Genomic DNA, 17971 nt, shown 5'->3' with positions numbered 1-17971 from the left:
TAAAATGAGCCTAATGACAACTCGTTATTTTTAGGGATGGCTGCAGTAGTTTGGTTAAAATGAGAACCAGCTTGAACTTCATGCTTTTCCCCAAAGTGAACTGATCCCAAACTTTTTTAGTTTTATAAAGGTTTGGTGAAGGAGTCACCTTGCTTTTCTTTCCCTGCTTCCCACTCCATCTCCTTGACCACGAACCTTCACCAACTGATTCCTAAATTTCTTTCTCCTCCCATGTTGCAAGCAGCTGACTATGTTCCTCTTTTCCCCTCTGCAATTCTTTTTAAGCATTTCCATTCCTGCTCCAGTTCGTCTGGATTTCCTCAATAACACTTTCACAGACATTTCTCATCCCTCACCTGTTCCACAACCCACTGCCGCCCCCCTCCCAACAGGCTCCGAAAATTTAGGGCGAAATGTGTCAAACATACAGAATATTTCTCTGCCATAGACAGCTAAACAGCTCAAGCCACAAAGTTTGGACTGGATCTGGACTTGGGGGCTCTGGTTTTGTTTTAGGCACAAACTCTATTGTCCACACACCATATAGGGGATGCTTGTTGAATTATTATTATTTATTTTTTTTTTTTGGTGAGCTATTGCATGCGATATAAAATTATGTTCCCACAATCTGGAAATAGAAAATGTGAACAGCAGTTGGAGGTCAGTGAAAATGCGGGTTTTAGTGGAGATTTCAAAACCCAGTGACTCTCAAAGTCAGTCCTTGTGAGGAAACCAGCCGTTGAGATGTCAATGACTAGTTTTTGTTTATTCAGATGTTAAATATGGCATGATAATAACATGCAATCAAAAGTAACATTTACAACAACAGACTCAGCAGACATAGAAAACAGAGCTCCACTCCCTTATCCTGGCTTAGATATCTCTAAGGGAAATGTAGGAGGGAAGGGCTGATTGAGATTCCTGTTGTTACTGGGATCTCCTTGCATCAAAGACTCAACAGTGAACTAATAGGATTCATCAATCATATCTGTGTCTACTCACTGACTAAAGTGTCAGGGCCTAACTTTTCAAAAGCAGACTCTAAGCGTGGTGCCAGTTTTTGTGTGCCTGTATTTAGACATCTAAGGCATGTGGTCATGAGCACCTTTAAGAGTTGCTGAACTCCCATTGACTTCAGTTAGAATTAATTTCAGATCACAGATATCTAATTTTGGCTGCCCCCATTTTTGGATGTCCAACCTGAGAGGATTATTTTTGAATGTTTGGACCCAAAACTCTCATATCTGCATGAAGTGAATTCAGTATAAACTGAGCGTGATTCTCTTGGGGCAGTCTCTTCTTTGGCTGTTTCAAAGTCCTTGTGAAGATTCTGAGACATTAGTTTCCCATGGCATTCTGGAAAAATCTCTTGCTGGTCTCTGAGTTTATTAACTTTCACTGTGAGCCTGCACAGCAGAACCAATGAAATTCTCTAGCTAATCATATCTTTTTGCAGGTATAAAGCTGCATGAAGGAGGAGAATAATACAAAATTATTTTTCCTAGGATGCTTGGATCGGATGTTATTCCATTACCACATATTTATGGAGCTAGAATTAAAGGAGTTGAAGTGTTCTGTCCTTTGGATCCCCCTCCTCCATATGAAGCTGTGGTGAGCCAGATCAGTCGTGAGCAGGTATAGTCCATGGGATTCTAGCAACCTAACTTTTTTTTACTACAGAGATAAGATTGAACTGAGAGCTAGACGAACTGAATTTGTACATCCAGTAGTTCTCTAGTTGAGAACAGCAGGATAGTAACTTTGGTTTACATAATCTTGTATCACTGCAAACATCAGTAGGTAAAGTCTACCAGACTCACTTTTGCAGATAGTGGGAAATCCAGCAGAGACATTTCCCTCATTTGGATTCTTAAGCATTTGTGGGGGTCATTTTTTAAGAGCAAGTAAAACTGAATACAACTTTCAAATGGATCATTCCTAAACATAAATCCATTAGCCTTTCACATATTTCTCCTCATTGCTGTTAGCATATTTGCTAGCGACAGCAGCTGTTTTCATGTAAAGCAGGGTATGCTGCTCACAGCCCTCCTCATCTTATAATAAAATAAAGTCCACATCTTCTTGTAGCTCCTTTTTAGGTCAATATAACTCTGCAGCCATTCGTGGTGGTCTTCTGTAATGTGAGCACCAGGCTAAGGAAAGGATTTGCCTTGTGGAGGAGTGAATTAAACTGATCTTGGAGTGTTGAGCACTAGTAATTGAATGTTGTGATTGTTCCTGACACTTGTACCACTACTTGTGCAAATAGTGATTGGCAAACAGAACTACTGGTCCTCTGCTTGTACATGCAAGAAACAGTGAAGTCATGGCTGGAGAGGGGCAGAAGTGGAGGTGGGAGTTTGAGCTCTGCTGCATGATCCCACTTCCCCCAGAGCCTTTGGAGGCCCTTTCGCAGTGTTGTAGCACCATGGGGTTTCAGGGGGGTGGAGTGAGGAGGAGCTGCTCTCCACAACATTCCCTCTCACTAATTAGGCGATACTAATGGTTGCCACTGCTTGAAACAGTAGTAACTCAGGTTCCATACCAGCAACCTTCTCACTAAAGAATTGTATGCACAAGCATGGCAGTATACCCAGAGGAAAGGGGCCTAAAGGGCAGCATGGTGGGACAGCTCCTCAGTGGGAACGGGTAGTCTTTTCCCTGGAGATCCGTGGGGCTGGGAGTCCTCACCCCACAGCCAACATGGGAAACCTCACCTGGCCCGGACACGGAAAGGATTGACAGATTGATAGTTCTATGACTCACTGCTGCCCTAAATTCTTCTCACATGAAAATGTTTCAAGGAAGCTCTGCAAGGTATAATCTAGTCCTAAAACAGCTGTATAATAATATTGTCTGAACTGGACAATGGATGTCATTTGTAGAAATGTATCAGTCTGGTTGTTGCAGAGGAATACATACATACAGTATGTGATTATTTTTATAAAGCATTGCTGTGCACTGTTAAGCTGTTGTGGTTTCACTATGGTAGATGCTGCTGTCTCTACATGGTAAATGTTTGTAAAGTACAAAGGGAACTTTTCAAAGGAAAGAGATTAATAATTTTTACTATTGCTAATTTTGTATGCCAGGGAGGTGCATTCCAAATTCCAGATGTGGCAGAAGCTGTTGTTGGGCCACCAGAACCAAACGATACACAAGTCTCTCAAGGTAACTTAGACTGATAGAACCTTTTTAAGTAATCCAAACTATCCAGCCCAGCGTTTCACAGCAAAACTAATTGAACACAGCCACAGCAATATCTTGCAGTGTGCTTATTGCTTTGAGGATGGGCACAGATTTACAAGCCTACCAATATAGAATGGCACATAAAAATTAATATTCTTTAAAATGCAGGCAAGTTAGCTGTTATCCACACACTAGAGTGTGAGCCAGGATTAGCAATTGAATTAGAGAGCAATGTGGTAGAAAAGCATTTTCCTTTTTTATAAATATCTAGCCTCGATGTTCCCCTGTCTGTGCCATGGCATGGGTGGTGTCCGGATACTGCTGTGGTATGTATAGCCCATTGTGGCTCATTACAGTGCAGTGTCTCTAAACTGGGACTTCCTCTTTGGCTTGGTCTGCACTGGAAAAATTACCCATTGCTGACAATGAGCATGAGCAAGGGGTGCAGTTGAACATGGCTGGACCAGCAGTATAGGCCAGGACAAGCTCTATTTAACATTGTTTTAGAAAACCAGGGTTGAGAGTTGTTCTAAGTAGGTTTTAATCTTGTTTTACTAAATCAACTCTGGATGTGGTTTGTCTTGGTCTAACTTGCAGTTAAACCACATTCAGTACCAGTTCATCTACACCCCTTGCTGTCATCCATTCAGCAGTGGGAATTAGAGGACTGGAAGGGACCTCGAGAGGTCTTCTAGTCCAGTCCCCTGCACTTAAGGCAGGACTAAGTATTATCTAGACATAAATGTACCAGTCGGTCTGGAACCTCTGAAAACAAGCACTTCTGCTCTTCTAAGACATGCCGTGTAGCAGTGAGACAAACGGAGAGAAATACAAAAGACTGGTAGTGAATGCATGAGGCTAAATCCTGAGGTACTTACATAGGCAAACACCTATTGCTTCCCAATAGCATGTTGCCTGAGTAAGAACTGAGTGAGGACCTTGGAACTTCATTGCATAATGAGCAACCAAGCTCTGAGAACAGAACAGAAGAAGACTATAGTATAGGTAAGGCCAAGATTATGTCATGGAGGTCATGGACGTCACGGAATCCGTGACGTCCAGCGACTTTGTTTCACTGGGGGGCCCCACAGCTGACCAGCTGCTGCCGGCAGCCGGGGACCCCGCAGCAGCCCAGCATCCGTGAGTGGCGGGGGACTCTCCAGCTGCAGATGGCAGGACCCCCACAACTGACTGACTGTTGATCCCTGAGCTGCCTAGCCGCCACTGCTGGCAGGGGTCCCACCTGCAGTGGCTCAGCCACCGCAGGCAGCCAGGACCCCCTGCTGCTCCCAGCCAGCGGCAGCAGAGGGACCCAGAACTGGCAGGGAGCCCCCCTGCAGCTGCTCAGCGACTGCGAGCAGCCAGCCCCTCCCCACGGCTCCCAGCCGGCGGCAGCAACAGAGGGGACCCCAGAGCTTTTCAGTGGCTGTGGGGAGAGGCCCCCCGCATCTCCCCAGTGGCCACTGGCAGTGCCGCCCCTGCAGCTGCTCAGCTGCTGTGAGCAGCTGCCCCCCCCAACTCCCCACAGTTCCCAGCTACCAACAACTGCAGCAGAGGGACCCTGGAGCTGCTCAGTGGCCAGGACAGGGGGCCCCCTGCAGCTCCACTGCCATCGCAGGCAGTGGGGGACCCCTCCCAGCCACTGGGCAATAGGGTCCCTGCCCTCCCAGCTGCTGCAGGGGGGGGGACAGGATGCTGGACCCTCCTCCTTCCCCATTTTGTCAGGGATGTTTTTAGTAAAAGTCAGGGACAAGTCACGGCTTCCGTGATTTTTTTGTTTGTTTGTTTTTTGTTTATTGCCCGTGACCCAGCCATGACTTTTACTAAAAATACTCATGACAAAATCGTAGCCTTAAATATAGGCAATTGTCTTACATTACATGAAAGATCATTCTGTGTGTTGCCTGCAATGTCTCCAGAAAAGAAGCTGTAATCAACTTCTTACTAATATTTCAAATCCACTTTGTAAGACCCAGTACATCTGTAGTCACATGCACATGGTCTAATCTGCACGGTTCCATGATTATTAAAGTGTCTTCACCATTTAAACCTCAGAATGTCTGTAAGTTCTGATACTACAGGAAACTGAGGCCCAGATCAAAGGTATTTAGGCACGTAACTCCCATAACTCTGCCTAAATACCACTGAGGATCTGTGCCTGCCTGTCTTGATAAAGAAAGGTGTCAATTCCACGGGCGGGGGCCTGTGCTTTTAGGGTAACGTTTCTTCTCTTTATTGTTGTGCAGATGGAGGAAGATGTAATCTAATGAGCAGGTTTGCTAGTTTCATGAAAGAATCTGAGTGTAATGATTTTGTGTGATCTCTCAGTTGTCGGAGGAGAACAAATAGACATAATGCTGCATTTATGCCTGGTTTACTGTAGCTGCTTCCAGTATAAACTCAGCACAGTCAGAAAAGTGGGTGGTACTGTCAGGGAAGAGGGCCTGGTTAAGGCAGCTGGGGCATGTGCTGATTCAGTGCATTCCTTTGGCGGCAGTCACCAGCGAGACTGATTTCTCCCTTTCCCTTTCAACTATGGAGTCCCTGTTGGAAATAGTTATCTACCCCCAGCAGAGCCTCTGAGGGAGGCAGCAGTGAAGCATCGCCAGATGGTGCAGCAGAGATCCATAGGTCAGCTAGTGTGTATTTGGCCCACAGGGCCTGAGATTTCTCCTTCTGATATAAATGGGAGTTTTCCAACTGATAGCTGCAAGCAGGCTCAAGCCCTTTACTGACAGCTGATGACATGTGGCAGTTACCCTTCATCATCATGTAATCCTAGAAGCAAGTATACTTCTGCTATCATCCCAGCTTCTAGCTACTGTAATCTTTTTACCTTGGGAATTTAGAAGGTTGAAACTAAGATTACAGATAACTAGACATCAGAGAGTCACTAGACCAAATTAATCACTGCCTTTATTTAAAATACATTTCACCGCAGTAACACTCTTGCAAATTGTAGGATCATTACTGTACTGTAATACTCAAAGGTTAGTGTAACTCCACTGGCTTCAGTTCAGTTACACCAGGGAGGGGCTTGGCTCTTTGATTCTATTCTACCCATTTCCTGATTCCTTGTCTGCTATAGTTTGTTACTGTGTTCCTGGGCTCTGTATCTTAACTAAGGAGAAGATGAAACTAGATTTTAAAACATAGCAAACTGGTGTGCAAATGGCTGGCTTGTTAATACAAATCTGTAAACACAAGTATTGGGTTCTCTGGTTTCCCACAATACATCAAATGCCATCATACTCAGATATAGCCACTGAAATGCAGGACTTCAGCTAAGTATTTTTTTCTTTCTCTAAGAAGGTTTGAATCTTGGTATCTTCCAGGGGTGCTGACCAGTTTGTTCTGCTCTAAACTTTCAGTTAAACAATTTGGCCGCAGTTCAGCTGTGCCCACTGGTGAGTTTGACACTGGTTGTAAGAAGTGGATCATTTTTTGACAAGGCCTATGAGGAAGATTTTTAGAGTTGTACAGGTTTCGGATTTTTTTTTTTTTCTTCAAGCCTTGCAACTTCCACTGAGATCAATGGCAATCATTAATGTGTCCCTTAAGTGCAAGTTTAATCTGTTATTTGCTGGAGGATATTTCATAACTGGTTTATTCTGGTTTGTTTTCCTTCATCTTTACCTGTTATGCAGTAGGTGGGGATATTCCTGACTCTTCCAATAGAGAGAGCCTTTCAACTTCAAATCCGAGCTCAGTGCCTGCAGAACAAAAGCCTGCATGCAAGAGAGCCTTCAACCCTCTGAGGAAGAGATCAAAAAGCGACCCTGTGCTACACGGCTTGCCACCTAGAGGTGATTAATCTTCTATATCAACACTATCATGCATTGCACTCATTTTCTTAAGGCTGTATTTGTCAGACTATGCCAGTGCCTTGAATTTGATATAGTAATCTGGCAGATGTTGAATGTATCATATAGAGCAGTGGTCGGCAACCTTTCAGAAGTGGTGTGCCGAGTCTTCATTTATTCACTCTCATTTAAGGTTTCGCGTGCGAGTCATACATTTTAACGTTTTTAGAAGGTCTCTTTCTATAAGTCTGTAATATATAACTAAACTATTGTTGTAAAGTAAATAAGATTTTTAAAATGTTTAAGAAGCTTCACTCAAAATTAAATTAAAATGCAAAGCCCCGCGGACCGGTGGCCAGGACCCAGGCAGTGTGAGTGCCACTGAAAATCAGCTCGTGTGCTGCCTTTGGCATGCATGCCATAGGTTGCCTACCCCTGATCTAGAGGCTTTGGGGAGACCACAAGAAAACAAGTATATGAGTTAAGAGCAAACATGTACACACCCTTCCAAAGACATGTATTGGCACTTTTAGCTTCTACATCTGTTTTTTTTTTTTTTTGGTATTTGTAGCTACTAGTAAAAAAGGGAAAAATACTGGGTGTTTTTCCCCTTTCAGTGTATTTATTTTTCACTTAAGTGATATTTGTATCTAATGAGCATGTTCTATCTTGCGCACTTTGTTTCACAGGGATGTCAGCAATTTCTGAGCCACCATCTCCTGCCCACTCACCCTTCCCCACCTTGTAACCTCAGTACCCTTTCATTAACAGCATCTACGTTCTCACTGGTCTCAAGCCCAAATCCGGATTTCCACTTAGGCACAGTAGGCTCGTGCTGAAGATGCTGTGCCTAGGGGCGCGTAAGGTGTAAATCCAGCCCTGCCCGAACCTAAGGAGACACTACTGTTTCCAAGGACATCTGATGCAGGATTGGGTGCTCTGGGATGTGCTGGCTACAGCTCATTCCCCTTTGCAGTTCTAAAAATCCCCACTAACTACAGCCTCCCAACTTTCAGTCTGGGTTGCTGGAATTCTACCAGGAGCTGCTGATGCGTATTAAATTCTCACAAAATAAATTATGTGTGGGTTTTAATAATTGATGCTTGCTTAAGATAATAAAATAACTGCAATTTCTGTCTGTCTCTAGCATTTAAGGAACCTGTCACTGTGTTGTACTTACCAGTCTATATAGCACTCAGCATATTCTCATCTGATCATCTTTCCCCCCCAGGTTCATGTTTTTCTCCTGCATGCATTTTTTCCATTCCATCTTTTTTCCTCCTCCCCTTCTTTCACAGTGCTCCTGAAGCAATGGTTAAATGGCATGAAACAGTCATCTATTAATAGCAGATTAGATATGGTGGAAGCAGGGGATGCTCTGTGCTGCACATAAAAGCAGCTTTTAGGCACTTAAAACCACGCCATCAGGAACCCAGTTTATAATTGTTTCTATACAGTGTGGCCTTGAACCACCTGAAAGTGAAATACTCAGCTGCTGCAGAGATGGAAGTCAGCTGCCACACTAACTAGGGAAGTCACTTCCATTTAGTTTGAGCTCCCCTGATGAGAGGTATCGGAGTTCCTCCTGGAATTATTGTTATCCCTGGCATAGTGCTCGCATTACAGAGCTGCTTTATTAACCTGTGGGTGCTTTTCTCTTAATCAAAACAGTAGTAACAATTTTATTTACACAACATGCCTTGGAATAGATGTTTTTTTCCTGTTAAGTTCTCCCAAAGTCAATGGGAATGGAATCTTCAGTAAATTAAAAAAACAACAACAGGATGTATGGTTATTTTTAGTTTTTGAACAAAAAATCTGGATCGTTCATAAGCAGTCTTCTTGATCAATGATTATTACCCACAGAAGAAACGAAAAAATGCATTAGAACATGAAAGGTACAATATAGCTTGCAGGAGTACGCAAAATGAACAAAGGAGCTATGAATGTATTGGCATTAGTTGTCTGTCTGGTTATGTCTAGCCTCAGGTTGCTTTCTTTTCCATACATTTGTCAAAATTAACAGAATACAGTGTGAGTGGGGGAAAAATCAGTGGTACTTAAGGGGAACTACTATACAGTGATTTTCACAATTTGTGAAATTTAGAAGGGATCATACAGGCCCTGAACAGTACCCCATGAAGGACCTTTGGTGTAGAGAATGCAACAGCTTAGTTTAATCTGTGGATTTGTCTACCTGGTAAATTACTGCAAGGCAAATGCACCAGCTTGCTGTGCAGTAACCCACCATGTGGACCCTGCTACAGCTACAGCAAGTGCCAGACTGCGGCTTAGTATATTACAACTTTCACACCGCTGTAGCAGGGTCCACGCTGGTGAGTTACTGCGTGGCAAACTGGTGCACTGTAGATTCACACCTTGGCTTGCCATGCATCTACGCACTGTGCAGACAAGTCTTGTCCCATGATTCCTATGTAGTACAGAGTAGAATTAATGTTAGAAGGATTATAGAAACCCTCTTTCTTTAAAAACAGTCAGAGCTTGTTTCATGTTGACAGGCACAGCCCATTAACATGCTACTCTTGGGGGCATTCTGCCCCCCAAAATTAAAAATTCTGCTCAGAATATTTTAAAATTCTCAAAAATTCTGCAAATTTTATTTGTCAAAATAACAATACATAATCACCCAGTTTCAATTAATTTATTTCAAAATACCTGTCAGCAAGTATGTCTGTAACAATACAGACTGACACAAAATTTCTCCCAGGAGTAGAGAGTTAAAGAAACCCCTGTGACAACCCAGTTCCTATTTCTCTGCTCCCTTCCCCCCCCCCACCCCCAGAGGCACCCTGTGGGGCCAGACACCCGCACCTCCTCCCCCAGAGCCCACCTGCAGGGCCCTCCCCAGCTAATACACCCAAACCCCCCTCCTTCCCAAAGTCCAACCATGGGGGCCCCCCAGCCCAGATACCCACACCTCGTTCCCCCCCCCCAGAGCTCAGCTGCAGAGCCCCCCCTTGCCCACCCACCTGTCCCCCTCCAGTCTCCAGAGCCCAAGGATCCAGAGGGAGAAACAGCCTGATGATCAGTCCCAGATTGCATAGAGTTTCCTGCGCGCCACCTTCTCCTCTCAAGGCATTGGAACTGTAGCTGCCAGGAACCGTCTAGCTCCCCCCAACAGAGTCTTCTTTGTGCAAGCTGGGCTCTGCCAAGTCCAGTGGCGGCCAGCAGCGCTGCAGCCCATTTCTGTCAGGGAAAGGAAATTCTGTGTGCACACCATTAATTTCTGCAAAATTCTGCATTGCACAGTGGCACAGAATTTCCCCAGGAGTAACATGCAAAAGAGTGGTAACTAGGAGAGAAAAAAGGGGTCTGTAGCCCTAAAAAGATGACAGAAGGACATGACCCACAGGCTGGAGTATGGGCTTGGAGCAGCTACAATGCAGCCCTGATCCCCGTCACCTGGTTGCAGGCCCAGAGATATTTCTTTTTCTTCCATATGCATGTATAATTTTTTTCTCTCTCTAATGTGCATTCTCTACCTGGAGTAAATTTGACACAAAGCACAAATATTTATCTGGGGTGGAGGGGGGAATTGATGCATGTTACCACTGGTGCTAGCATGACAATAATTAAATTTCACTGGTTACCATGATGTCACATTGTGCAATGTATCAGTGTTGAATTACTGTCAGTGCTGACATCTCATTTTGACATTGTTTTTTCAACTGCCCAGATAAAGTAAATGGGCTTTGATTATTTTGTTTTTGCCTTCAGGTCCGGTACTGAGCTGTGAAGCTGCAACTCAGACTGAATTAAAACCAAAACTGGCCACTGTCATTTTGCGAAAAGGTTTAAGAGCAAGAGCTTTGAAAGCAAGACCCCGGTCGTTGGTAGACTACAAGTCATACATAGACACTAAGCTGCTTGTGGCAAGGTTCCTAGAGCAGTCCTCCTGCAGTATGACCCCTGACATACACGAACTGGTGGAAAATATCAAATCTGTTTTAAAGTCGGACGAAGAACACATGGAGGAAGCCATCACCAGTGCCAGCTTCCTGGAGCAGGTAGCTTATTATTGTAGTTGGGATGAACCGGAGAGCTAAATATTTCCTCACTTTGTTAATTGGCTTCTCTAGCATACAAAACACTGGTACAGTTTACAGCTGCACTCTCTGGATAGCAGCAAGAGTCAGAGTTTGGCCTCTAACAGGGTTTGCTGGTATGTCACGTTGGTTCTGGGAAAGAATGAGAAGCCAAGCAGTGATGTATCTAAAGTACATTTGCAAAACATAGAGCTAACCAAGATTCAGGGGAGGGGAAGTGGAACAAGAAAACATTGCTCAAAATAGTGTGAACACCATGCATACATAAAATTAAGAGGCAGATGAATATTAGCCTCCTCCCCACCCCCAAAAACAGGGCAAAATCCCTTGTGGCAGAAACATGGCCTACAGAGAGATATGAGAATAGGGTTACCATACGTCCGGTTTTTACCGGACATGTCCGGCTTTTTGGTAATCAAACCCCCATCCGGGGGGAATTGCCAAAAAGCCAAACATGTCCGGGAAAAATACCGGCCGGGCACTTCCCCTCCCGCGGCTGCTCTGCTCCTCCCCTGACTCTTCGGCTCCGTTTAAGAGCCGAGCTGCCCGAGCGCTATGGGCTTCAGGCAGCCCCCTTGCCTCCGGACCTCAGCCGCCGGCCGGGCACTTCCCCTCCCGGGCTCCAGCTGCTCTGCTCTGGCGGCGCAGGGTCCGGAGGCAAGGGGGCTGCCCGAATCCAGTAGTACCCGAGCAGCTTGCTCTTAAACAGAGCCGAAGAGTCAGGGGAGGAGCAGAGAAGCTGAAGCCCGGGAGAGGAAGTGCCTGACTGGCGGCTGGGGTCCAGAGACATGGGGGCTGCCCAAAGCCCGAGCACTACCGGCTTCACGGTTTGCCGGGCAGCCTCCAGACCCTGCGCCCCCGCCTGGGCGCTTCCCCTCCTGGGCTCCAGCTGCGCTGGGGAAGCGCCGGCTGGGGATGCAGGGCCTGGGGGCTGCCCGGCAAACCATGAAGCCGGTAGCGCTTGGGCAGCCCTTTTCGCGTGGCTGGGAGGGAGGAGGGGGAGTTAGGGTGGGGACTTTGGGGAAGGGGCGGAGTTGGGGTGGAGCTGGGGGGTCGGAAAGGGGCGGGGCCACGGCCCCGTGGAGTGTCCTCTTCTTTTATTTTTTAAATATGGTAACCCTACATGAGAATATTATACTTCACACAGAAAAAAGGTTGTAGAAGATCGTAAAACAGAGTAAATTGAAATTATAATTTATTACCCCATCGCAAAAAAAAAAAAAAAAAAATCCAGTGTGGTATGTGTCCAGAGCTAATTGAATTTAGTGAAGACATAAAAATGTTAATTACTGCCACCATCTAAGAACATAACTAAAATATCTGTTACCTTCACGTTTTACAAGTTACTGTAAAATAGCTATGCCTCTTGGTTTCTCTATAATCAGTTGTTTCTAGTGCGAGCTTTCTGCTACACCTTCCTAAAACTCCAGTGCCATTTTTAAAGCCAATGGGCTAATTCAGTCTTGATCACACTGACTTTATTTGTATTTTACAACTTGGCTGCAAATCACATTATGCAAAAATACGTCTGCATTATAAAAAGAGGCCCAGACTCATCCTTATTTCCCCAAGTCCTCAACCAGGGCTGGAACTGTCAGCAGCTTTCCAAAATTATTTGTATTTATCTGTATTACCATAGCCCCTAGGAGTCCGAGTCATGGTCCAGGACCCCACTGTGCTAGGGGCCGTACACACACAGAACAAAAAGACAGTCCTTGCCCCAAAGAGCTTCCAATCTAAGTGTAAGGCAAGAGACAACAAGTGGATACTGACAGGTGGGGGAGTACAAAGAACAATGAGCCAGTATTGGGCAGTATGGTAAGCAGGGCTTTCTGAACAACAACTTTACCACTGTCAAGTTTTTTTTATAAGCATCACAGAAAAGGAGAGTTTTAAGGAGGGTGTGGACTCTTCTACTCAGCCTTTATCACAGGACCAAAACAGACTCCTAGAGAGGGAGACTTGTAAGCAAACCTCCTCACTTTCCAAAGCAGTCATTGCCCTGCTGTCCCAGTTTTAGATAATATAGGGTAGTAGTCTGCCCCTCTGGTGAACACCCCAAGGTGGTTTGGCCTGGTTCCTCCCTACGAGTCACAGCCCGTACAAGGCCAGGTATATGTGGCACTCCTTTCTGAGTTCCAGGGCTGTCAGAAACAGCAAAGACTGCTGCTAAGTATATAGTTCAGCCTCACTGATCCACAGCATAGAAGGCTAACTCCCCCCAGTCAGTGAGAGAAGAGGGATGCTGCCAGTTTGTGAAACGGAGCCTGTGAGAAACATAATGGGGTAGCTTCCTTCCTCCTCCTCCCCTCCCCCCTGAAATTGTGCACATGAATCTGTACTAGTCCAATATCAACAATCAGCACACTTTAGTTTCAAAAGACATGCTGACAAGGCACATGGAGTCATAACAAAATGTCTAGGGCCAAGAAAGGCATAAAACAAGCTCCTGACTCCCTGGCTTTTGCCAGGGGCAGCTCTATGTATTTTGCTGCCCCCAAGCACAGCAGTCAGGCAGCCCTTGGTGGCATGCCTGCGGGAGATCTGCCAGTTCTGCGCCTTTGGCGTACCCGCCGCCAAATTGCCACCAAACCATGGGACCGACGGACCTCCCGCAGGCATGCCGCCGAAGGCAGCCTGACTGCCGCCCTCACGGCGACCGGCAGGCCACCCCCGGCACGCGCTTGATGCGCTAGTGCCTGGAGCCGCCCCTGGCTTCTGCCTCAAGGCTATCTTTCCCTCTATCCTTTATTCTCAGGGGAGTAGCTGTGTGTTGTAACTTCTAGCAATCAGGTAGAGAATTAGTCAAGAAATATATGCTATTAAAAACCCTACCAGAAGTGACCTCTCTCTGTTATTTATTCAGGGAATCTTGAACTAAATACAAAGTAACTTAGAGGAAAGGCAGACAGTGCAGAACACATCTTTATAGTAACAGGATGAGCACCCAGAAAAATTTTGTATAATTAGATACAGTCCACATATAGGCTAGAGACTTCCTCATGAAATGTTTTGGGTACCCTGGAGACACAGAATGTTAAGGTTGGTGGATTTACAGCACAAGTGATTCTTTATTAAAATGATGGGAAAGTTAATGGTTATAGTTCACATGGGGTTTATGCAGCTCGTTGGTTTGCCTGGGTTCTTGCCCTAAGCATTTTGCTTTGTTTTAGAAATTTCCCTAGCTTCACGTTGAAACTGATACATGGCTGATGGTTTCATCCAGAGCCATAACTTGGACCAAGTTCAAGGAAAGGTTTGAGAAACTCAGCAGAAGTAGCCAATATTGTGAAACTAGGCAGTTTTCTTTACAAATGTTTCGTGCGGCTTTAGTCTTTACACAAGAATGGGTCTTTCAGACCAGATCATCCTTCTCCGAGCTGGTCTGAAAGATAGCTGGTGGTAGAAGTGATAGCTTTTGTAAGAAGGGAAGGCTAGAAATAAGGAAAAGTGGGAAATAATCACTCTTGGAGCATTACTGAACATTATTTTGCACTTTGGGTAAGTTAATATCAGGACACTTATGTTTTGAAAATTTTTGGGGGGTGTGAAATGCACTAATCCTGCACACATGCTGTGAGAAGTGGGGTGGAAGATGTTCCCACCCCCCATGGCCCAAGCCCCATCAGTGATTGGGCCGATGTACGCTTTTCAATGTAGTCCCTGCCACATCATGATATACATTAATGAACTGTCAGCAAGTCTGGCATAGAATCAGAACTGGAAAGGGACCTCAAGAGGTCATCTAGTCCAGTCTCCTGCACTCAAGGCAGGACCAAGTATTATCTAGACCATCCCTGACAGGTGTTTGTCCAACCTGCTCTTAAATATCCCCAGTGATGGAGATTCCACAACCTCCCTAGGCAAGAGCTTAACACCCTGACAGGAAATTTTTCCTAATGTCCAACCTAAACTGCCCTTGCTTCAATTTAACCCCATTGCTTCTTGTCCTATCCTCAGAAATTAAGAACAATTTTTCTCCATCCTCCTTGTAACAACCTTTTATGTACTTGAAAAGTACATGTGGTTATCCAAGAAATATTACAGAAAGCTACAGCTTGCAGCGTCCTACCCCCAGGAAGTTGGGCCAGGGGTGACTTCAGTAGAATATATTTTTAAAAGCAACAACTGAGAAGCCAAAAGAAATGAAGTTTAACTCTTTTCCATTTCTTTGAAGGTTATGACTCCAGCTCAGCCATCTACATCAAGGACACATACACTCCCATTTAGAAGACACCCAGGACTGCTGCACCTAGAGATCTGTGGTGATCTGAGTACTTTCACTACATCAGAAAACCAGGTAGCAGAGAGGAAAACCCAGAGACTAGAGCACGAACGGCCCCATAGTCTCATTGGAGTTGTACGGGAAACTGTGCTCTGACTTGGTCTTGTTGCTTATCTGAGTTCCTGGGTGAGACAAACCAACAGGGCTGGAAAATCATCTCTGACAAGCAGGTTGATGGGAATATCACAAATACATTTTTTCACGCTTTTGGAACTCCCCACTGGAGACTCTTTGAGAAAGTTAATTCTAGAAAACTTTTCTCTTTGTTGTTCTGGTTCCCAGGTGGCTTTAAAACAAGGATATCCATGTGCAATTAGTTATTCCTGGATCATTGTTTTGGTGCACTGTTGTAGTTTTTCAGTTCTTGGAATTTATTAATTCTTGTTACTAAACCACATGTTGTACAGTGGCTAAAGTTGAATGACTATACCTTGACTTTTGAGATAGGCATGGTTATGCATAAATTCATTCATTTTTGTCTTATGGGAGAGTATAGTCCAAATTCTTCTCTCATGTCTGTATAAATCTGAAATTAAACCATTGAACTCAATGGAACAGCTCCTCAGTTGAGTTCAGCTGAGCGATGCAAATTTATACCCGCAGCGGCCCTATGACTTTACTCCATACTAGAGCTATGCAAATACTGCAGAACAGTATGTACTTTCACAAGTAGCCTTGGTGAAAGTGTTTTGTGCTGCCATCTTGAAAACTCTTTGTGGGCTTGGGTGTCAGTCATTTAGTCAGGGAACTGAAACACTATCCTGAGCTTTTGGTGACCTCAGTCACAGAGCACAAATAGTGAATTAGCAACAGCAAATACTCAAAGCACAGTGAACAGTTCGTGAGCAATCCATGAGCTGAAATACACTGGCATCAAATATTTGTCATTTTGAATAATGTACAAATTCATGAGTCAGTCTGTTGTTTGCAGATAATTCATGAGTGGAAAAAGGCACTAAATTTGTAAAATTGCTGACTACTAATAGTTTGGCAAATTCTATTGCATTTATGTTGGTAACTAAGAACAGAATTTAGCCCCATTTCTCTATTTTGGAAGGATACAGCTCATGATCAAAAGCCCTCTACAGCCACTGGGAATCTTTCCATTGGCTTTAATGGGCTTTGGATAAGGCTTATTGTTTGTAGCATCAAGGCTATTTATAGCAGCCTACAGCTTCCTGTATTGCAGCAAGATGCACGTTGTCCTTTAAGTCGGATGGTTAAATATTCCTGCTGTTATTGAAATGATAAAGCCTTACTTAGGGTAACTATTAAATCACTTTCCTTGGGAAAAACTAAAAGCTTTACACTGTAAGTGCTAATTAAGCTTGATTAGAAGAAGAAAGAGTTGATTCTTGCTTGAAGGAAGAGACATAGTTAATAAACTGTTTAATTTGTATATCTGGAATCAGTGTTTTTTGTTTTGTTTACACAGCTTGTTCATGGTAATGTTGATCTCTAGCTAGAACCTTCTGCTTGGGGAAAGCAGCTGATGCACTCAGGCAGGTGCCTGCATCCATCTGCAGCTCAGAGCAGAATCAGCACCTACCTTTTTAATAATAATTATCAAGCAGTAAAACTGTGTCCTCAGTTTTGCTGTAGGAAGATATAGTCATCAATGGGACAAATTATCCCCACCACACCCCCAACAGCTGTAGCACCAATCAATTATGAGCACCTTGGAAGCAATTGTCTAGTGTCAAAGTCATAATTGTTAGGTCATTAATCACTTAACTTTGCCCCAAGCTGTTCACTTGTAAATGATTAGCATCACTCACTGTGGCCTCGGCTACACTTGCAGATGTACAGCGCTGGGCGTTAAACCTGACTTGCGCAGCTGAGTAGGGAAAGCGCTGCAGTCTGTCCACTTTGACAGCTGCCCAGCGCACTGTCGTGGCCACATTTGTGGCAATTGCAGCGCTATTGGGAGTGGTGCATTATGGGCAGCTATCCCACAGAGCACCTCTTCCCATTCTGGCGCCGTGGGTTGTGGGAAGGGGGCGTGGGTGCGGGGCATTCTGGGTCCTGTCCCAACACCCCCTAATGCATCGCTTCGCATCCTAGAAATCTCTTTGTTTCCGTCCACCTTTGGCGCCATCTTTCAATGGTTTCTGTGCAGCGCGCTCAGTCTGCGGGAAATGGAGCCCAAACTGCTGAGGCATATGCTGACTTATCTCACCAGCACGTCATGTTTGGCTGTCGAACTATTCCTTAAGATCCACAGTGAGAGTGAGGAGTCCGACGATGCTATCGAGCCGTGTAACGCGTACAACACGAAATTGCTTGTGGCATTCATGGACATGCTCAGCACCGTGGAACGCCGCTTTTGGGCTCGGGAAACAAGCACCGAGTGGTGGGATCACATCATCATGGAAGTCTGGGATGACGAGCAGTGGCTGCAGAACTTTCGGATGAGAAAAGCCACTTTCATGGGACTTTTGTGAGGAGCTCGCCCCCACCCTGAGGCGCAAGGACACGAGATTGAGAGCTCCCCTGCCAGTGGAGAAGCGGGTGGCTATTGCAATCTGGAAGCTGGCAACTCCAGACAGCTACCGGTCGGTCGCAAACCAGTTTGGAGTGGGAAAGTCGACTGTTGGAATCATGTTGATGCAAGTTTGCAAGGCCAT

The 17971-nt window shown here is 45.0% G+C and overlaps 1 protein-coding gene across 2 annotated transcripts in view; it reads left to right on the top strand.

The window, feature by feature from the left end:
* The window catches only part of ENTREP1 (endosomal transmembrane epsin interactor 1), a 45899-nt gene extending 29156 nt beyond the window's left edge, over positions 1-16743 (top strand). Inside the window, exons 7-11 of one of the 2 annotated variants that reach the window (XM_054032810.1) lie at positions 1506-1635; positions 3093-3171; positions 6840-6995; positions 10731-11020; positions 15237-16743. In XM_054032810.1, coding sequence (XP_053888785.1) covers positions 1506-1635; positions 3093-3171; positions 6840-6995; positions 10731-11020; positions 15237-15440 — 859 coding nt within the window. In that variant the 3' untranslated portion in view covers positions 15441-16743. Of the gene's footprint in view, positions 1-1505; positions 1636-3092; positions 3172-6836; positions 6996-10730; positions 11021-15236 lie in introns of both variants that reach the window. The other variant, XM_054032809.1, reaches the window with a different exon arrangement.
* The last annotated feature ends 1228 nt before the right edge of the window (positions 16744-17971 follow it).

Source organism: Malaclemys terrapin, chromosome 6 (genome assembly GCF_027887155.1).
Source record: "Malaclemys terrapin pileata isolate rMalTer1 chromosome 6, rMalTer1.hap1, whole genome shotgun sequence".
In the NCBI taxonomy this organism is placed as follows: Eukaryota; Metazoa; Chordata; order Testudines; family Emydidae; genus Malaclemys; species Malaclemys terrapin.
Note: the sequence above shows the minus strand (reverse complement) of the source record. Positions and strands in the feature narration are given on the sequence as shown.